This window comes from Podarcis erhardii (genome assembly GCF_964252035.2).
Source record: "Podarcis erhardii genome assembly, chromosome: 8".
Taxonomy (NCBI): Eukaryota; Metazoa; Chordata; class Lepidosauria; order Squamata; family Lacertidae; genus Podarcis; species Podarcis erhardii.
In genome coordinates, this window is record NC_138499.1 from 44347435 (window position 1) to 44369336 (window position 21902).

The 21902-nt window shown below is 41.9% G+C and overlaps 1 protein-coding gene across 17 annotated transcripts in view; it reads left to right on the forward strand.

Annotated features, from left to right (window-relative positions):
* The first annotated feature begins 3745 nt into the window (after positions 1-3745).
* LOC309348482 (uncharacterized protein) overlaps positions 3746-21902 on the forward strand; it is a 142688-nt gene continuing 124531 nt past the window's right edge. For 13 of the 17 annotated variants that reach the window (XR_014159399.1, XR_014159400.1, XR_014159401.1 and 10 more), the window contains exons 1-2: positions 3746-3965; positions 19265-19358. Coding sequence is in view for 2 of the 17 variants with exons in the window: in XM_081873735.1 (XP_081729861.1) it covers positions 3954-3965 (12 nt within the window). In the remaining 15 variants the exon portion in view is untranslated. Of the gene's footprint in view, positions 3966-19264; positions 19359-21902 lie in introns of those variants that run through there. The other 4 variants (XR_014159405.1, XM_081873735.1, XM_081873734.1 and 1 more) reach the window with 2 other exon arrangements.

Genomic DNA, 21902 nt, shown 5'->3' on the forward strand with positions numbered 1-21902 from the left:
AGCTAAAGCTGTCCAAAAGAGTGTTTTTCACTCAGGGGACTGAAAAGCTTATTCTTATTTCCAGAATATTGTCATTGTTATTATTTATATACTGCTTATCTACCCAAAGGCCGCCGAAGAGAAGAAGAAGAAGAGTTTGGATTTGATATTCCGCTTTATCACTACCTGAAGGAGTCTCAAAGCGGTTAACAATCTCCTTTCCCTTCCTCCCCCACAACAAACACTCTGTGAGGTGAGTGAGGCTGAGAGACTTCAGAGAAATGTGACTAGCCCAAGGTCACCCAGCAGCTGCATGTGGAGGAGCAGGGAAGCGAAGAGGTGAGGAACTTATTTATATGACAGAAGATGCAGTAAAAATATGACAAAATCCAATGAAGAATCAACCAAACAAATGTTACAAGACATCAACACTGCAATATAAGAGGTACGAATAAAAGGAAGCCTTCCCAAGCATTTGTGGTGTTATAAGAGATGCTGCTGCTTAGGCTTCTGCCAACTGTGGCAGCTGCTTCATCTTGCCTCATAGGTGGGCCGGCCCTGGCTTTTAGAACAAGCATTTACCACACAAAAGTCCCACAATAGTTAAAAGTCCCACTGTGGTGACTTTACAAGGTCAAAATCAATGCAAGAATTAGTCCTAAGGTTTATAGATGCTGAAGCAAGATATAGTGATATCAACACAACATAGTTTTGCTAGTTTGGGGATGGAGTTAAATCTTCCCATTTGTTTGGCATACAGTGTTTATGTGATTGTTCAAAATGGCTGTATAACAATAGAAAAGCTGTTTCAAATTGGTTCATGGCCAAACCGAGCTACAGCCCTATTTAAAAGTTCATAAACCAAAATGGCTTTCAGGGTCAAGTAGGCTTGACTTTTCCTAATCTTTTGGGTGAATGATTAACTAAAGATCAATTCTGTTTCTTTGTTAGAAGCAGCTTGCTCACAAATGCTGCTTTCCCACAGCTATTTCTTCCATTTTCACCTTTCCTTACCTGGTTATTTTTTTGTTTTACATGATCTTTCACATGATGTAAAAGCCATTCCTGGAAATCTAGTGGGAGTCTGGTGTTCATTTTCACATTAACTGCTTCCTGGGAGGGGGGACGCTTTGCAACCCTGTTAACCCAGAGGAGCTTAGGGCAAAATTTGGGGTAGCATCCTGGCATACGGTTCCCTGCCCCTTAATTTTAGCAGAATATGCAAGTATATTGATCAAGAAGCTACAATTTCATAATGACACTATGACAAAAGTGCCAGAATTATAATCAGGAAAACTAATGCAATAAGATCCAAGTCTGGATGCACCCAGGAGGCTTTGATGCACAATACTGTTATTCAAAAGTCAAATGCGGAATTCAGCATAGTACTAAGCAGATAACTCCATCAGCAGAAGGATTTCTGCTTGCCTGGTGGAAGAATCTGCTCTCTCCTCCCCCGACATGTTGTTCTAGAAGTTTTCCCACCCCAACCTCCTGAGTTAGAATGGCGAGAGGGTGCAAAAACAAGGGGGGGGGGGAAGCATTCTGCGTGCACTTTAAACCTTTTTACCATATGAAAACCCAAGGGGTATTATTTAATATGCTTGAATGTATGGTGCATTTTGTTACCATTCAGAACAGATGCCAAGGGTAGCAGGCCTGCTTAGCACAACATTGTGAAAAAGATTCTGTTACTTGGTTACCCAAGTTTATCATTCGAATGAGTCATGCTGCCATTTACAATGGTTCGAATATTTCTTGTAAAATGTATAAGAAGTAATTTGCTTGAAATTCCATAGAAGCACACACTGATGTTCACAGAGATTCAACAAACTACGCTGATGAAAGAAATCCTGTTTTCTTACATAAAAAGAACCCTATGGGAGAAAGAGAGGCAGTTTCTTTACACAAAAATCAAAGCAAATTTTGGCATGCACTGAGGCTGAATATATAGCTCTTGGGGAACTAAAAAAGAGGACTCTGGATTTCTAGATGGAAAAAAATAAAGCAGAATAAGCATAAATTCATTTGACCAGCAGGCCTTTTAGAAAGTATATTTATATTAGTGTATGTGGATCAGGTCACCATTTTACAGGAATGAGTACTACCTGCTCTAGACATGGTTGCCTTCTCCCTTAAAAAAAACTTGGAAGCATTCCTACAGCTAGCTTTGTCTCTAGAGGTTCAAGTGGTCTCAATGGCTTGGTGTACTTTTGGCCAACTTTCTTGGTCCATCATGTACCATGTGTCACTAGTAGTCATGTGAATATTATGGAAATTGTCAATGCTATTTTTCTGAAGACAGAGGTGCCAGAACTCACCATGAACACCTCCCTTGCTATGTTATAATGGCAATGGCATTCACCTGAGAAGTGCCAGAACTGAATTTCGGTGTGTTCTGGCTGAAAAAAGGCCCTGGATGTTGTAAATAGAAGGTGTTGGTGGGAGAATTGACCCTTTCTTCCTTCACCATGGTCTTCACAAAAATCCACAGTCCCTCAAAACTGCTATGAGCCTCAGGAGGGAAGTTTCTGTTGTCAACAATGGAAGCTTTCCTCCCAAGCAGTAGCAGCCAGTAGGAGGGGTGCAGGTGGGGCTGCTTTGCTGACCTGCCTCCCCAGTGATGCACATCACTGTTGCTTACCATAAGGGGGAGAGGAAAGGCAGCAGGAGCCTATCGTGGTCCTTGTCCAGAAGGAGCCAATCTGATGTTCGCTCACTGTGCCCACACTATGTCCACACCACACTGGCTTTCCACTGACTTACCCCTCTCCTTCTCCTTCTCAGGAAGTGGCAGCACTGCACAGTGCTGGCAAAGCAGGTCAGTTTACACAGACCCACCCACACTGCCCAACTGGCTGCTACTACTCCCAAGGCTAAGAACACTCGGTGTATGATATTTGACAGGAACATAGTGTAGGGGACTATGTGCCACAGTCTTGATTGCCACCACTTCCCTCATGGTGCTTTGTAAGTTTGAGAAGGCTCACACATCTACAAGTTTAGCATTTTGTAAACTGCGACTCAGCTGCCTTGCTCTCCTAAGAAACTCCATCTGTTCTCCCTCGCTTGCCCTGCATGCCTGGAATAGCTCGAGGAGCCACCTTGCTTCACCTTCAAATCCTAGCTCAAAAACTGCCTTTTACAGCAAAGCCTTTGGCTTAACCTCTTCGTCCTCATCTCCAGCTGAAGCAAAGCCTGAGCACACCAGACTGCACTTGCTCTTTTACATCCCTGGTTCCAGCTGACTCTCCTTTCCTCACCATTTCTCTGTCTCCTTGTTGAAATAGAAATTGTAAGGTCTTGGGGGCTGGGACCTACCTTTATGAAATTCTGATAAAAAGAACCATATATACTGATGACGCCATAATGATAAAAATTATTAATACTGGGCCCACTGAAAGGAGGAACACATTGCAGATGTGTCTTTGCTACTCTAATGGTGCACTCGCTCGTACACTCTGTTGGGTGTTCCTCTCTTTCTTACAGAGTGTTCGCCTGACAAGAAAAATATACCTTAAACTTGTTGTTCTGTAGCTCACAGGTGAAGATGAAATCAACTTGAAATATATAGAAGATGCTCTGAAAAGAAAACAATTTCACCAGCACAGGGAAGGGAAAGAATGTTAATAGTCCCTAGAAACATTTGGAACGATAAATAGAAGAGGAGAACAGATAAGGGTAGCTGGGAAAGTGTTTCTATTTTAGAAAAAAAGTTGCACATTCTTATCAACCACCCACCACATACTATAATTTAAAAGTTGTTGACTACACAGTATTTCTTTTACAGGCTTAAAACACTGTTGTGTGTTGTCCCAAAATACCTTGATTAGCAGTTGGCAGTTGAGCCAGGGGAGGGACCCCTGCATTTAGACAGGCAATTTACAAACTCCCCAAAGTCACTCCAAAGAGACAAGGACAAGAGGATTAACAGAGCAATTTTGTCTACTCAGAAGTAGGTGCCACTGAGTTCGATGGATATCCAGGTAAGTGGATATGGGATTGCATTTTTAGCAAAAGAAAGGGAGGATTAACCTTCAGGGGAAAAGGCTGTTGAAACAGTGAATGTGGTCTCCATCGCCACTGATCTCCTCCGCCCCTTTTAGGTTTTTGATACGGTGTGTCAAATTTAGCCATTTAGGTGGCAGGAGATTTCTCAAGACACTTGTGTCGTGCGTTCTGCCAGTGTACTTCAGTGAGAAAGTGACAGCTACAGCTGGAGAGAAGATGATGGCTTAATATTGCGTGTGTGCAACAGACTTCCCCTTCCCTAATTTGAAAACATATTGTATAAAAAGAAAAAGAAGGTGCACACTGGTACTGTGTAGATGCACCAGGCAACACCCATCCATCTGGAGCCACACAATCTGATTTGATATAATTAAGAAAAGAAGATCTGGGGACATGCCTGCAAAATATGCACAGAGTTATTTTAGAATAGTGACTAAAAGACAGAGCTTAAAAATAGGGAGCTTCTCTGGCCAAATCTTGCCTCTGCAGCTAGAGATGGGCAAATCTGTCATTTTCTGTTTCTCTCCCCCCCCCCCAATTCTTAAATTCACTTCTTGCATCCCCCCCCCCCACGTAGAAATAGAGCTTGCTGGAACAAGTGCAGAAAAGGGGAAGGAACATGAGCATGGAGTTGGATCAACTTCTCTACGAGAAAAAGTTATAGCATTTGGGGCTTTTCAGTTTTAAAAGGCAAATAAAGGGGAACGTTATTTGGCAGAATGAGTTTTTGGTGGAAGGAGAAGTTCAGCAGAATGGAAAGAGTGCTGCTTGCAACAGACACAGAGCAGGGCAGGAAATGAGTCCCTAAAACACACACACACACCCCAGTATCTCATGCAACTTTGCGAACGGAATGCTGCACTAGAGAGGGCTTTCAGCTGATCCACCAGGGCTCTTATTATGTTCTTATTTGGGATTGTCCTGCCTCACTGCTCATGATTTTGGTTCTGCTTTTGAATATTAATTAAAAAGAGAAAGGCAGGAAGTGAGCTTTCCCACTCTCTCCATTTCTTTCTTTGTTTTGTCTGTCTGTCGTCTCTTTTGATTTGTCTGTTCATGTGCAGAATTTTAAGAAGTCATAATATATTATCACTGATTAGACAAAGAAGTTGCAGTGAATGTAGGTCTGTTTGATCAAGCATCTGTACTTTGATCGCCTAGTTAAACATAAAAGAAATCTAGCCTACAATTTACATAACATCATTATAAAAAAAAGACACAATCATTGGATGCAACTAAGGAACAAACATTGCCTCTTGTATGAATCTGGCATCTGAAGGTGGTATTAATGGATTATTTCCACCCATGCATGACTTTCTTTAACCCCTTTGTCAATGGTCAGTTGTACCAGGAGCTTCCTTCTGCAATATTGCTCTTATTAAAGTACTGCCAGAGAAAGGGACCAATGGGGCTTAGGGATGACAGAGAATTCAGATGAAAATGAAAAGGGTAGCAAAAATTGCTGTGGTTTGCATGTTTGTCTGTGGTCAGGATCAGGAACAGAAACAAGTCAAGTGGATATGATTGGTGTTCATTCACATTGTTGTGGTTTTTTTTAAAAAAAACTCCACAAATGATATGTAACCAATGACCTTTTTACATTGCTTTGATATTTCCTTTATATTGAAATGAGTATTATGTAACTTGCGTAAATAGTTATGTAATATATGTATGGATGTAAAGTAAAAGGTAAAGGTAAAGGACCCGTGGGCGGTTAAGTCCAAGCAAAGGCAACTGTGGAGTGCGGTGCTCATCTCAATTTTCAGGGTGAGGGAGTCAGTGTTTGTCCACAGACAGCTTTCCAGGTCATGTGGCCAGCATGACGAAACCGCTTCTGGTGCAATGGAAATGTTCTGTACGTAGCTTAAGCTAAATAATAGGGAGATAGTATTTGATGAACTACAGACTGCAATGGAAATCACTGCCTTCTTACATCCTTAGAGGAGTCATATGCTGTGAACAATTTTTTAAAGATACCAGAGATATAAAATGAAGTAACTATGTCCTGGAGGTATCAGAAATTCATATTGGAAAAGTAAAATTGCTGGATTTTTTACTGGCCTGGCCTGGCACCTTTAATAGTTATATGTCAAGCTGAAATTCAGCAGGTGTCTCCCTATGTTTGGAAAGCATCACCTCAGTTTTGGGCTGTCAAGCAGTGACGAGAGCCCCCTCCCTCTTAGCTTCAGATTGGTCCCCTTGTCCTAGCTTGAATAGTTCGAGAGTCAAAACAAAACAAATTCCTTCCAGTAGCACCTTAAAGACCAACTAAGTCAGTTCTTGGTATGAGCTTTCGTGTGCATGCACACTTCTTCAGATACCTGAAGAAGTGTATCTGAAGAAGTGTGCATGCACACGAAAGCTCATACCAAGAACTGACTTAGTTGGTCTTTAAGGTGCTACTGGAAGGAATTTGTTTCGTTTTGACTATGGCAGACCAACACGGCTACCTATCTGTAACTAGTTGGAGAGTGTTTTGGATTCACAACAATGGAGATTCTTGAGTGACTTTGGGCCCATCACAATCTCTTTGTCAAATCTGCCTCATAAGACTGTTGTTGTGAGGATAAAGGAAGGGGGAGAACCATGTATACCATACCAATCTCCTTGGATGAAGGGTGATATATAAATGTAATAAATGAATCAACAAACAGCCTTTGCATTTACCTCTCTTGATATATCTCTGACAGCAAAAGGGGTTCAGTTGGTGAGCAAGAAGGGCCTTTTCTGTAGCAGCATCCTAGTTGTGGAATTCCTTCCAAAAGAAGATGAGACTAGCCCATCCCTGATGATGTTGGTAACCAATTGAAACATATTTATTCCACATAGCTTTTAAAATATATATATAAAAGATTTAACTCTGTTCCTTTTGAATTTAAGGTTTTAGTTGTTGTTTTTAATTTGAGGGTAATTTTCTTGGTTTTGCTCTTATATGTAAACCTCTTTGAGCTAAGGCTGTTAACAAGCTATAATAATTTATAAAATATAAATAATACAAACTGTCTTTCACTCGTGGTATTCCTTTTGCAGTCAGACAATGGCCTTTTACAGTGGAAACTCAAGGAATACAAAAGTGGAAACTCATTGATACAAAAGAGTAAGAACACATTGAAATCTGGGATGGGAACAACCATTTGCCTACAATAAAACTTTTTCGAAATGACTAACATTTCATTTTCATGTATTTTTCCCACCACTTCCCCTTTTAGTTTTTACAAAGAGTTTTACAGGAAAGGTCCTAATGAAAATGCAATAAAGAAGAGGCCACTGCTATCTAAAAGATTTCATATGGGGCCAGCTTGCGAGATTAATGTACCCGCCTGCAGCTAATGCATTACTCTCACTAGCTTGCCAGAGATGAAACGTCATGTACGGCAACTCGTATTTTATTGCTTTTAATTTGTATCCCATTTTTGGAGCGAACAGTGAATCAATGTCCCTACTTTAGGCCCTTATGGTTGTGATTCTTCACTAGCATAGTTCCATCTTCAACAGACAAGCCCAATTACATCTCTGAGGGTGAAGGAATGGCTGCTGCAGGAAGGAGTGATGAAAGGTATGCCTTAATGTAAAGAAACCCCCAATTTCCTTGGCCTATTGTAAGTGGGCTTTTGACCCAGAATTCTGGGTACAGGTTACAGTGAAGGGGAAAGTCCCATTAACTGGTTTCATCTTTCCACCTGGTAGTGTCTGAGGCAAAATGGCATCATAGCCATGATGACTGTGCATAAGTTAAATGAATGGCTACATGGTCAGCCAGCATCGCTCTAGTGCTGTGAAGCAGGCCCCTATGTCCTGTTTGTCTAAGCTATGTCTGCCCTTCTGTATCCAGGCCTTTTGGGGTAAAAATGGTCCTTGTCTTTTGTCTGACGGCCCCTACTTTGATGGAGATTGTGGATGCAGTGTGCTGGTATTAGTATTAGTATTAGTATTAGTCTTAGTAGTAGTCGTAGTAGTAGTAGTAGTAGTAGTAATTTAGATACTGCTCTTTACCCAAAGATCCCAGGGTGGTATGCAAGACCAAAAACAACAACAACAACAACAAACATAATTTGCATAGCATAATAATAAAAGACAATAAAAGAATCACGGGGCGGGGATTATAATAGCAGGCTCCTCGCATTTAAAAAGCCATAGTTTGTTTAATGGTTGAAGGCCATTTTTGGAGTGAACAGTGAATCAGTGTGTTAGTGTATTAATGGGGGAGGAAATTATTGGGGTCCATGAGTCTAGTGGTGCAGCAATAAAACTGCTAGCACCTTTGCAAAGGTAAGCAGAGTCTGGCATGGTTTCAAATTGGATGAGAAACAGTGTATTGTGATTCCTGCATTGGACTAGACACTCAGAGTATCTCCCAACTCTACAATTCTATGATTTTTTTAATTAGGAGGAGGCAAGGTGTAGAATGATTTCCACAAAGAAATGGTTCATCAACCCCTTAGCATTTTTCAGTGCCATTAGGATATTGGGAGCAAATGAGCTCCTGTCTTCCTTAACTCATGAGTTTTGGTGATGCCATTTACTATTTGGTTGGACAGGTGGTTTGTTGGCAAGATTTCGACTCAATTTTACAATCATCTTTACAGTATGCTCTACAAAAGAAAATAACAGTGGATTAATTTTTTTACATTTATACTTCTTCTATAATGGAATTCAAGGCAGCGTATGCAGAGTTCCCAAACAGCCACCCTAATGCTCTAAACCTGCTTAGCTTCAGCACTGTGGGGGCCTCAGACCATACCCCAGGACCCCATTTATTCTAATATGCAAATTACAAAGAGCTTCCAAATGAAAACTGTCCAGGAGAAAGCTATAATACAGATAAGTAAGGAAGCTCCTCTTTTGTTCTAGTGTGGATTATTAATTTTCAGTAAGCTCTGAATTAGGAGTCGTTCCCCAGTGCCTTCCCTGCTATTTCTCAGAGTGATACTTATTAGGAAAGGCAATTTATCAGATGCTTTCAAAATCTGCTGTTCTTGGATTCTGTCTGAAGTAAGGATAATTTGTGAAAAGTACTGCATGGCTCCGACTCTAGGTATGCTGTGTGTATGTGCACACTGAATTGGTCCCACTGGTTGTATTTGAATTTATTCAGAATAGAACTCATCATTATTTCCTTTCTCTGCAACATCGTTTCTGAGCCCAAAAAGTGTGACAATTGTTTCTTATGCTTAAGTGTGTGTGTGTGTGTAGTGTGTGTGGAATTCAGTTTTATAATTCTTATTCATGTATTTCCATTCCTGGAAATGAACCTTTGCAGTGGAAGTGAGAACTACTGGTAAATATTAGGTGTATATTTAGTTCCATTGGTAAATCTTATCTTGCAACATGAAATGAAATGTCTGCAACTCTGCAATAAGTCTCATATGCCTTCACTGGCACTCCTCTATCTAGCTCAGCATCATCTACAGTGTAGATTCTACATTAACTGGCAGCAGCTATCCAGGGTTTCAAGCAAAGGTTTCTCCCAGCCCTAGGTGGAGATGCTGGTGATTGAACCAGGGACCTTCTGCATGCAAAGCAGATGTTCTGCCATTGAGCTATGGGTCTTCACTACAAAGGTACAAGGCATGTTTTGTTGATTTATCAGTATTTTTTCTATTGTTATTACTATGTTGTTGTTGTTGTTGCTGCTGCTGTTGCTGTTGCCGTTGCCCTCCCTTCACAATAATGCCCCAGAGCAGGTTAAAACAATTTAAAAATAGAATAGTAAAACAGTAAAAGTGGATTACTATCAAGAGAATGAGGTGTTTCCTAAAACATGTGTTTCCGATGTCAAAGGGCAGGCAGGGTAAAGCCATGTGTCTTCAGCATATGGTGAAAAGTACAAACCCAGCCAGTAAGGTGACTGCTGCACTTTGGGCTAGCTGAAGTTTCTGAGCCATCTTCAAAGACAGCTCTCTGTACAGTGTGTTGCAATAATCCAGTCTGGAAATCAGCAGGTCTTGGAGTACAGCGGCCAAGTCTTCTATGTTCAAAAAAGGCCATAGCTGATCAGTGCTGAGTTGAAGCCCCATTGAGATTGGCTACAGTCTTCCTTTGCAGCACAGTTTGAGTTCAAGCCCTGCAAGAGGGTGAAAGGAGCCAAGGCCTTAAAAGCCCTCACTTTGGGGTCATTTTGCCCCACTCGCCTATCCTTGGGTTAGAGCTTCACTGAGATATTAGGGTTGCTGAGTGACAGGACCAAAAATGTTTTTTTCTTCTTCTTATCAGCCTCAATTGGTACCTTGGTTGGTGATTTTTTTTATTTTTTTGCTTTTCCGTCTGTGAACTTATGTCAGGCATTGACAGGCTTTCTAAACTGTGAGTGGAAATGGCACAGGACAGGATCAGCATAGCAAAGGAGGGCTCCCTAAAAGGGGCCTGGGAGGAGAATTGGCCCAAAGTTCAGGTTAGGGACTCTGTTTAGCTGAAGTCTCTTATTGTGGTTGCTCAGTTAAACCCTGGATGCTTGGCTTGCAGCACACCAGGGTTCAAAATTGAGCTATTCCCAGGGAAGGGATTGGGCAGTTCCCAATGGTGACAAAATATAATTATGTCAGCAGGGGCTGAATGAAATGAGAAAAAATGATCCTTGCCCTTTTGCCATGCCAACCCCACTTATATGCTGCTGGCCAATAAAGATATGGCCTGATTATACCCATCACCTGGTCTTGGTTATTTCACCATTCTCGGGGGACCACAAAATGCATGTACTTGGACAATTTGCCAGCACCTACTTCCCATTGAAATCAATGGGACATGTTAGCCATGCCGTCTGACTAATTTCAGTGGAATGTAAGTACAGTGATGTTTCTGTGGATATGGGTCAACATATTTGGTGTTCAACAACTAACACAAAACATTTGTGAAGATAATGCTAAACTTCAGATATGAACAGATGGCTTAAAGTGTGATGATTTGATCCTTACATCAAATTTAGGAGGCAGAACGACTGTCCTGGGTTCTCTCCATAGATTCAGAGCTCCTATGCCAGATGTTTTAATAACATCCTCTAAATAAAGCCTTTTAAATGGGTCTGGATGAAAGAAATTGATTCATCAAGGTTTAAAAGGTTGAAGACAAAAAAAAGTTAAAGCCTTTTAAAGCAAGAGGATTAAGAAGGCTGCTTGTTGACTCTTTGGAAGATGATGGGGAAAATGATTTTGCACCGTGCTTCATCTGGAATTGCAGAGAAAATATAATGAAGCTTTATCAATGCAATGCAGATTCTAAGAATGAATTGAGAACTTTAAGAAGTAGCTTGTTGACATTAGCAGGAAAAACTAAGAAAGAGCTTTTAGGTGAACAAAACACATTTTGTATGCTGAAGTCTATAGCAGTCTTCACTAACCTAGTGTCCCTCAAATATTTTGGTCTAAAACTCCCACCCAGCCAAAGCTACTGTGAGGAGTTTGACTCAAGGCCCCAATGCTTACATTCTGCTCTTGGGTGAATTAATTATTAAAGCATGTCATAAAGCAATGACTTACAAACTGTGGTCTAAGAAACTCTTGTCTTTTGTTGGCAGCTTCTCAGAGGTTCCTCAGTGAGAACATTTCCTGAAAGATAGCCAGCCCACCACTAGTGATTTTTCCCTACAATGTATAGCCATAAGAGAAGCCCTGTCCACCCATAGACCAGTTTCTAATGCTGTCTGCCTTCCAAACAGCTATCTTGTTGCTTGACCCCTTTTTCTCTGGCCTTGTGTTGCTGGTCAGCTTCTTCACAGAGCCTTTCCAGCTCTGATGGACTACTCTACTTCTCAGCCAGAAGACTGGGAATGAGGCACCACAGAGCATGGAGAACCAATGTGGTATCTACCAGAGGCCACTGAACTACACCTCCTAGCATCCCTTAGCCATGTCATTAGTGGCTTATGGGAGTTGTATTCTAACAGTCTCTGGAGGGCACTATGTTGGCTACTCCTGCCCTATTATCTTTATGTTTCTGGTTGTATGTGGGTTTCTGACAGACTTAGTTTGTCACTGATAGGTGGGAAGAATAGTAATCGACAATGATACTTAATATTTACATAGCACTTTTCCAATAAATTATTGAATAAATCCTTAACAACAAAAGTTTTCTGGGGGGTGACAGAGAACCAGATGCAAGTCAGATGTACATGTGACTTGACATGTGCAGTAGCAACATCCATATTCATGCCTAAGTGTTGTTGATGTATCATCTAAAGATCATGGAACTCAAAAATGTGTGTCACTAAAATGCAGTGCTAGGAACAGCCCAGGGAGCATATCTGTGTGACAGTAATTGTGTTCCTATCTTGCTTCTTATGCTGGATTGCATTAAAATTCCCCACAGCTTCAAACATGGTGTCTGTACTCTTATCATAGTGTCAAGGGAGAAGGGACCCTCTTACTATATCTGGAGAAAAATAGAATATTAGCAACCTTCCCAGCAAGGAGAGGAAAAAGAAGTGAAATTAACAAGACTGAAGAGTGGTGCTAGCTGCTGGGTATCAATATGGCTGCTTAAGCATCCCTTTGAGGCTCTTGGCAAAGCAGATCATGAGGCACGTGGGGTATAGCTATATGGGTACTCAGAATAAGCATCATTCCATATATATTAATATATTGATTGTGCTGCATAGCCCTGCTTCAAAATGGTGCCTGTTAATTCCTTAGTAGGTACTGTTCGCAAACTGGGTAGTCTTGAAGTGAATATGCCCTGTTCAGGAAAAATATGCTTTTAAAAATCTAAGCCGAGATTGCTTTGCATTTAGTCTCTGCTCCTAAATAAGCTCAGGCCATTCCAAGATGTCCCTGCTACCTTTCTTTTCCCTTTCTTTTCCCTAGAAACTACTTTCAAGCCGCAGTGGTGAGTAGGTGGCAAGGAGGCAAGCTATTTTGTTTTCATCGGGTCTGAAAACCATACCAGCCATAGGCCTTGAGCAGAAAGATTAATGGAAAATATAATTTGCTAGCATTTAAGACTGGGGATGCAAACATGACAGGCTACAGTGTGCCTGCAGAAGAACTCAGCATATACCCCCTCAAAAATCCATAATGAATTGCTCTTCCTACCCAATTCGTATTCAATTCCTGTTTGCACTGGCTTGACTTCTCTTACACTGAACATGCCCCCTCAGGAATGCCTCAGTTTCATTGGATAGCAGGATTTAACACCCATGCTTCTTCACATTTTGAACAGAGGAAAGGCACAATGGTGACTCTGCTCTGGCCAAATCCCAGGTGTACCCATATTGGCCTGATTTGGTTTGGCGTTTGGGATTTGGTGGGCCAGTCCTGGTTAGTAGACTTCCTCTCAGTCCTCAGATGTTTCAACCACCAATCAGCTGTAGAATCTCTGGGATACTACATGTTTCCTCAGAAATAATTCCAGCCCTGACTTGGCTGCCCAAGCAGCTGTATTATTAAGGATACTATCAGTGTGATTCAGAGTCCTCTTTGCTAGGCATGCATGATTTAAATGGATGCCCCTTTCAAACTGTAGGGAGCGCATGGAGGACAGCTAACTCACTGCCCAGCTGCTGCTCTTGCATGTCATTTGAGGTAGGAAGAACAGTCCTGCCCTTGCCAGAAGAGTTATCACTTGGTGCTGGCAGGGGCACAGATGGACTGGGGTTGCACCTTGCTGCATACTACAGCCTCTGACACCAGGATGTGCATTCAGCCTCCATGCATCCCCCTCCCCATTATGTGTGGAATACCCTCCCTGGTGAGATGTGTCTGTCTCAGCTTTTAATTTCAAAACATTCCTGCACACCCAGGCATTTGCAGACTGAAAGGCTGTTGCTAGCAACCTTGAAATTATTATATTACTTTCTTGTTTGCTGCCCTGGGCTCCTTTGGGAGAAAAGGCAGGATAGAAATTTAATTAATAATAGTTTTTAATAATACTGTTATTTCAAGCCACCTCATTATTTGGGTGCAGGGATTTTTTTTTCCAATTTGAAGACACCACCTCCAAATTAGGCAGTGGCATTCAAACCAAAATACATTATACATACCAAGGTCTCACACCATTAATAGCTTCCAAAAGATGATGATATTCAAATACATTGATAGCTACTGTGTTGATGATGAGAGGCCTGCAGCCAATGCTTAAGTTTCATCCTGCCTCTCTATGAGCATATGCCAGAAGGCTAGCTTGAAGCTTGATCCTGTGCATATTTGCAGTCATTCTACTGAGACAAGTGGGGTTTTCTTCCATGTGCCCAGGAACACAGCATTACTCATTCATCACCACAACTCTCCTGGGAAGGGGAAAGGAAACATCACAGAAGAACCCTACCCCCACATCCCATCCTTGGCATTGTGGCTAGCTTTGCAAATAAGACCATGTCTCATTTCATTTTCATTTACATATTGATTTCACAACGGGGGGCAAGGCACTTTGGACCCCCCAAAGTTCTTAAAGGAGTGGTAACATCATATGCAATGTCACACATGCCATGCCAGCACGTCATGTGGCTCCAGCCCCCTCAAAATCAGGGGCTAGCCAGTGCCTCTGTTTCGCATCTATATAACGATTATTGCAATCAATAAAACTTCAATGTGGTTTCCAAAAAATAAATAAATTAAAACAATAAAAAGTCTAAAAGCAAATATGTAAAACATTCAAAAATAAATAAAGCCAACAGCAAGCTAAAACCAGGTTAAAACACATGACAGCTTCTGCATGTCTCAATAGGCTTGCCTATGTAAAAGTATTTTTAGTAGGCACCCGAAAATATACCACTTTAACAGTGATGGGACCCCTCCAAAAAGAACCCTGGGAATGGTAGTTTGTCCCAGAGCTACAATTCCCTGCACCCTTAACAAGCTACAGTTTCCAGGATTCATTGGGGGGGGGGACACAAGACTGTTTTAAGTGCTACAACAGTCCTTTCAGTATATGGTGAAGGTGTGACCTAAGTTGTTTGTCATTTACTTTAGTAGCAGCTGCTCTCAAGTGTGAGCAAACCATGAAGTCTTGATGAATAAGAGTGTGCAACAAAGCTTCTTCTCCCTTTGCTTTCTGGAGAGAGCATGAGGTGTGCAAAGGTTGTCATCATGGGTGCAGGCAGGCCTTACTAAACTGAATGTGTCCTGCTTCTCTGTAAAGAATCAGGCTGAAATCGAGACTTGCTCTTTTTGGCTCTTGCACATATGCACATATCACACTCCCATTTCAAGTTGTCTCCTAGGGAATGAGATGTGCACTGTTCACAGCAAAGTTTCTCCACTACAAGCACAATGCAACATAAGAGTGCTGTCTGCTCTTGGGCATTTACTTCTGCTTGTACAGCAGCAAACAAATGGTTAACATTCTGAGTGGAAAAACACTGAAGTTATTAAAAGATTTTCTTATAAGAATTATTCAAAAGTGAGATCTATTGTAAAATGTAAGGATTAATTTATTAATCAGAGCTTTCTGAACTCTCGCATTAAGCAGCTTTGTTATGCTAATTCCCTTATAAATGAATAATGGACTTATCCTCCCATTATTGCCTATCATTTAAAAAGACCCCATTTAGAAAATGAAGATGTCCTTTTCGCTTGCAAATTATTATACGTTTTAGGGCACAAGTTTGTTTTAAAATGAATACTAGAAAATACTCCCTGCCTGCCTTCCCCATCATTCATATTCATCAATCATTGTTCTAATCAGATTTGTCTGATCTTGAGCATTTATCAGAGACAAACCTTCTATGCTAATTAAACACAAGAGAAGGAAGAACTGTGTCTTAGCCAATTTCTTTCTGATAAATTCCCTTCAAGTAAAAGGTTGCCTAGGCAGACATGCAATGGTAGGAAAAGATTGACAGCCTGCTCTGTTCCAAAGACTAGCTGTACCAGCATGCAAGAGTATACGATGGTGCATGCTGAAAGCTTCACCACATCATGATTTGACATTTATATTAATTAATTAATTCGGTGTTGTTGTTTTTTGTTTTGTTTTTTTCAAGCCATGCTTCATCCTGACAGATTCAAGTGTGCTGTCCAATAATGCAATGCTATGGCCCCATCTGCACTATACATTTGAAGTACTATTATAACACTTTAAATAGTCATGGCTTTCCTCAAAGGATCCTGAGAAAGGTTTGTTGTTAAGGGTGCTGGGACTTTTCTAGGAACCCCTGTATTTCCTAAATTCCCAGCATTCCCTGGCACTGAGGGATTGATCATTAAACCAACCTGGAAATTGTAGCTCTGTGAAGAGCTGTTAAGTACCCTTAACAGGCTGTGGTTGCCAGAATTCTTTGAGGGAGCCATGACTGGACTTCTTGTAAGTAGGAAGGCATGTTAAGTATAATTTTTTACTTGACAGTGAAATGGAGACTGACAGTGTATATTGCTGAAAAGGTTTAACAAGGGGAAATTCCACTGTATACTACATGGTCTTTGAGCTCCTTGATGGGTTGATAATTGTTATTGTTCTCTGCTAGCTAACATATGAGTGTTTAACCTTAGATCACATGGGAGGCTATTGAAGTACAAATTTGCCATCTTGGAAGTGTGGTGGCTTGGGTCCTTTGTTCCCAGGCTCTGTGTGAGTAAGGATGTAATGAAGCTCTCCAGGAGCACATAACTTCAGGCTTTAAGGAGAGAGAGAGAAATGTCTTTTCTTATAGGTCTGTTTGGAATTATATTTTATTTCTAAGATGCTGAGCCTGTGCTGGGCAGCACAAAATCTTGTATGGAATTATTTGGATGTATCTTTAATGTTTTTGTTCTGTTTTGAAGGAAGTTCTGCAAGTCAAGTTTTGAACAATCTTATGGGTCTAATGGACAATATAGTGGACAATGTTTCATTTCAGAAAGGAGTCAGTTTTTCTGCATCTTGTCACTTCAAACTGCACGATATTAATATCTGCAGTAAGGCAGGCAGGTCGGGGCTGGCTGAGGATAGTGGAACAATACTTCATTTGTCCTAATGAACCAGCTTCCACTACAGCGACACCTGTAAAAGTACCTATGGGCTTGTAACTTGGCTGTTCTACCAGACACAACATTTTTGTCAGCCAGCAGTTCAGTGGGGGAGCAATATATATGGTTGGTGTGATTTGTGCAATTTTGACTGCTTCAAAAAGTGCTATCCCACTGTGGGGCATTGCAGCAGCTAAGCATACAACCCCTACATGGCAGTTCCAGTTCATGCAGATGACATCTCTGCAAGGCTGTAGCTCAGTTGTCATTAGCACCCTACTTGTGGTCCTGAAATACACCTATGGGAGCCACTGGTAAGGATGAACCACCACCTGCGTAATTGACAGTGGTTTTTCTTAAGCTGAGCATTAAATTCTGAACCATTCCCAGTGGATATTGTTCCAACATGTAAAAATAACAAACAAAAACCCTGCAAGAAACAATGTCCCAAAGCATATTGATTCTCTTTCCTATTTCCCCCCCAATTCTGTATATCTAAAGATACGTGTGGCTTTATTTATGCATTTTCTGAGTGACAGTTTTGTTTGATTTTGCTTTCCACCTAGCTGTATTTCCACCTGCAGGATGCAGAGCATTGGCACTGTTTGAATGTCTGACCTCTTTCTGGCTGATGCAGCAGAAAACTGATTTAAGCTGGCAAAGCAATAAAGGCAAACAAAATAAACTCGCATTCTTGGCCTGTTTTGCAAGAATTCAAACTTAACTAGTATTTTAAACGGGCTGTTCTTTTTTAAAAAACAACAACAACCAAACTCTGTCTTCTTCTGAAAAATGAAGCAGTAGCAGTTGTCACCGCTTTTCATGATTTCTGTCTTGCAATACTTTAAGCTTAACTGGTATTTTACACTGACCCTTCTTTTAAAAAGCAAAGCAAAACTCTGGCTTCTTCTGATAAATGAAACCAGCAGCAGTTGTCGCCACTTTTCATGACTTTTGTCAGAAGAAGTAAAACTGCACTGTGCTTTAATACTACCAATATTCTCCCCCCCCCCGCCCCACCATTACAAACGATGCCTGACCTGCATTGTATTTCAAGCCTTTCACTCACATAGTTCATCTCATTTTTATTTCTCTCAGTGGAGTGAAATCACAGTATTTTAGGGGAGACAAGACAGCATAATTATCATGCTATGAAAACAGTTCATTTGTCGAGACAGAGATGAAAGATGAGATGGACAAACCCGAGGAAAGATTCTTTGCACACATTAGTGGTGTCAGCTGCTAACTGCTATTCCACTCATAAATGAATTTTCAATGGCACTGAGGTTTTTTTTATTAAGTAATGCTGTCAAAGGTTTTTTTCAGAGTGTGAAAGGTGCTTTTTAAATAAATGTGTTCATTTTGGCCTATCTTTGGGTTGTAAATCAAACACTCTATTAAATTTTACTCACTACCTGCTGAAGAGCACCAACTGAAGATGAATCTTCACTTCCAATATGTTTTGTCTACTATCACACTCAACATTTTTAATAAGCAAATCATGCACTGCAACCTATTGGGAAGGCTGCTGTCTGAAAATACATCCTAATGCCAAGCATTAGACTTCAAAACTAAAAATGCTTGGGTTCTTAATGCACTTTTTTAAAAAAAAGTTATTAGCTTGATTATTCCAAGAGAATATAAGGATTTAAAAAGCATAAGAAGAGCCCTAATGGATCAGACTAAAGGTCCCCCTAGACCAGGGAGGAAGAACCTGTGGCCCTACAGATGTCATTGGATTACAATTCCCATTGGCCCCAGCCATCAGGGGCAGTGTTCAGGGATGAAGGGAGTTGTTGTCCAACAACATCTAGAGGATTACAGGTTGTCTTCCTTGCCCAAGAGGGCAGCCACATACCTCTGGAAAACCTAGAAGCAGGATATAAAGGCAATAGATCTCCATCACTGTTTATCTTATACCAGCTTGGTAAACTTATCCTCCATGAATTTGCCTAATCCTCTTTTAAAGCCACTGTGCCATCACAGCAACCTCAGAGGAAATTCCATATTTTAAAGCTGAATGCACATTGCACACTTAAAAAGCATGCCCATCATTCTTTTACACAGTTTGGATTGAAGAATGGGGTGAATGTATCAAAACACAATATTTCATAATAAACTATGGGATAAATATGGACAGCGGCTAACGCTGTGTCTTCAACAGGCCAACTAAACCAGGTAATAGTAACCGATGGGCCTAGAACCCTCTGTGAGTTAAGGATTTTCCCTGCATGTGAAGACAGGTTCTGAGCGGATTAGACTAATAGTGGGTCCAATGGAAAAGAAGGTTTTTCTGCACATGGTGTAGAGGGAAGTGAAGGGCAGATGGGGCTCATCAACCTGAGATGGTAGCTCATCCAGGAGAAGGAAAACTTTGATCCTAAACCTCTTGTGCTTTGTAGGATATCTTCAGAAGGAGAAAAGACTAAGGAGTAAACCCTACACAAATCTGGAGCGGAGTCACTAAGATGATTGGATGGCAACTCCTGCAGCCAAGTAGGTGCCAAACATATTGCTCTGCTTTCCTTTGGGCCACATCAGCAAGGCCGAGAGTGGGGTCTTGTCATCTGGACAGCCCAGGACCTTCACACATACAGAGCTCAGGCTTGCGCCCCATGGAGGTCACTTCAGTCCTACTAATGTAGCAGTTTGACTTCAACCCTGGAGGCACATTCCATTGTCTTTTCGTGAGAGAGAGAGATATGTCAGCAGCACGACTACCCTCACTTGCAGTTGGAGTAGACTGGATGCAGAGCAAACAGAAGTGTGTATGCAGCTCTAGACTGTGTTCTCTGAAAGTGTTTGTCCATTTTCCTGCCTTGAATTTCATTGGAAGAAACAAAATTCACGGAATATGGGAGACAGGAAGAGAAATTTGCCCCTTTTACTGGCATCACATACTGAGAGCATGCACAGAAAACCATTCAATTCATTCTGTTTCCTGGTACAGTGTTACCTCTGGTTATGGATGTAATTCATTTCAGGGTGCCGTACACACCCCGAAAAATCCATAACTAGAGGCACCGCTTCTGCACACACACGCGGCATGATAGAGTTCTTCTGCGCATGCACGTAGCACACAGATCCCTTCTGTGCATGTGCGAGCAGTGAAACCTGGAAGTATACACTTCCGGGTTTGCCGCAGCTGTAACCCCAAGATTCCCTAACCCAGAGATTATGCAACACGAGATACCACTGTACATGATCCTGGAGCTGCATTTTATTTTATTTTACAGCAAGAAACTCTGCTCTTCCAAATTCTTACAAACTGTCTCTGCCTGTTGTAGACTTGTTGTGTACCTTTCTCCCTCTTGATGGTTAGAAAGCTTGTCAAAATCTTTCTGTTCTGCCAGGTTTTTATCTGCTGCTGGTTTTTAAACTGATGCCCTGATGCTGTTTTCACAGCTAGTGTACTGTTATGTTGTTTAGTTAACAAAAGCTGGGGAATCTAGTATGTGTTTTTTATCTTGATTCCTGACTGCTAGATTGAGCCACTTTGATTGTCTAGTTATATGCACACTGTGTGTGTGTGTGTGTTTGAGAGAGAGAGAGAGAGAGAGAGAGAGAGAGAGAGAGAGAGATTATTTACTATATTGCTTGATATTCTTGATGCCATTCAAAGCCCTCAGAGTACACCTTGCTTAAAAGGTAAAGGGACCCCTGACCATTAGGTCCAGTCGTGACCGACTCTGGGGTTGCGGCACTCATCTCGCTTTATTGGCCAAGGGAGCTGGCGTAAAGCTTCCGGGTCATGTGGCCAGCATGACTAAGCCGCTTCTGGCGAACCAGAGCAGCCCATGGAAACACTGTTTACCTTTCCGCCGGAGCGGTACCTATTTATCTACTTGCACTTTGACGTGCTTTTGAACTGCTAGGTTGGCAGGAGCTGGGACCGAGCAACGGGAGCTCACCCCGTCATGGGGATTCAACCAGCAACCTTCTGATCGGCAAGTCCTAGGCTCTGTGGTTTAACCCACAGCGCCACCCGTGTCCCACACCTTGCTTAGGGGGTTAGAATACATAATACAGAGGCAGCCACTATGGTGCCTACCTGTCAGGGGCAGGCTGGATGATGAAGAATGATGGGAGGCTCCTGCCCAAGAGAAGAAAAAGACACAGAAGAAGAAGACTTAGATCCTAGGTCATGGTAGTGGGATACCGAAGAGCAGTCTGGGATGAGCGGGGAGGTGCTAGAAGCAGGAGGTTTGAGCAATCAAGTGGGGATGGGGGGACATCTGCAGAAGGAAGGCCTTCCAGGACAGGGTTAGAGGCTGAGAGTCACAGTGCGAGTGCAGATGCGGACAGAGAGGAGTCAGCAGTTGCCCTTGCTACCCAGCAGCAGGACAGTTTCTGTCCTGCTGGCTCTCCCCCCTCTGTCCTGACACCCCGCTCAAGGAGAGTCCTGCACATTGCTTGGCTAGAAAGGCCCAGAGGAGGAGCCCAGCCTCTTAACACAGCCTTTGCCTGCTTGGGAGTGATTCAGAGTGAGAGGCTAGAGAGGAAAGGACAAACCAGAGGGCTCTACTATGTCATTATTTCCTGTTAATAAAAAGCTAATTGCATTCCATGCCTCCATGCTTCCCTGTCCTGTTGTTGACCTGAACATGCTTCACAGCTCCTTGACCCTTCCAGAGGTTTGCTGAACATCACCACCAACTATGGACTATGCTGGCTAGGGCTGATGAGAGTTGCAGTCCAGCAATATCTGCAGGACACTGCCTTGGTTACCCCTGAGTTCACACTTATGGTAGACCCTTTCTGAGTATCTCAGGAGTGAACATGGGCTGCTACTATCCTTGCAATGGGGTACTACTCTTCTGGAGATACTGTTTTAGAAGATGTTCTTCTGCATGGGGCTTGTCTACATGGTGCAATCTGAAACCTCACAAATCATGACTGCTGTGCATATACACCTCACAAGGAGATACCGCTATCCACATGGAACCTGCACATGAGCACTGGCCATGAATGTGAACCTCTTCATAGTATTGTCAGGATGTTACCTGTTAAGAGAAGCAGGATGTTACTCACTCTCAGTTC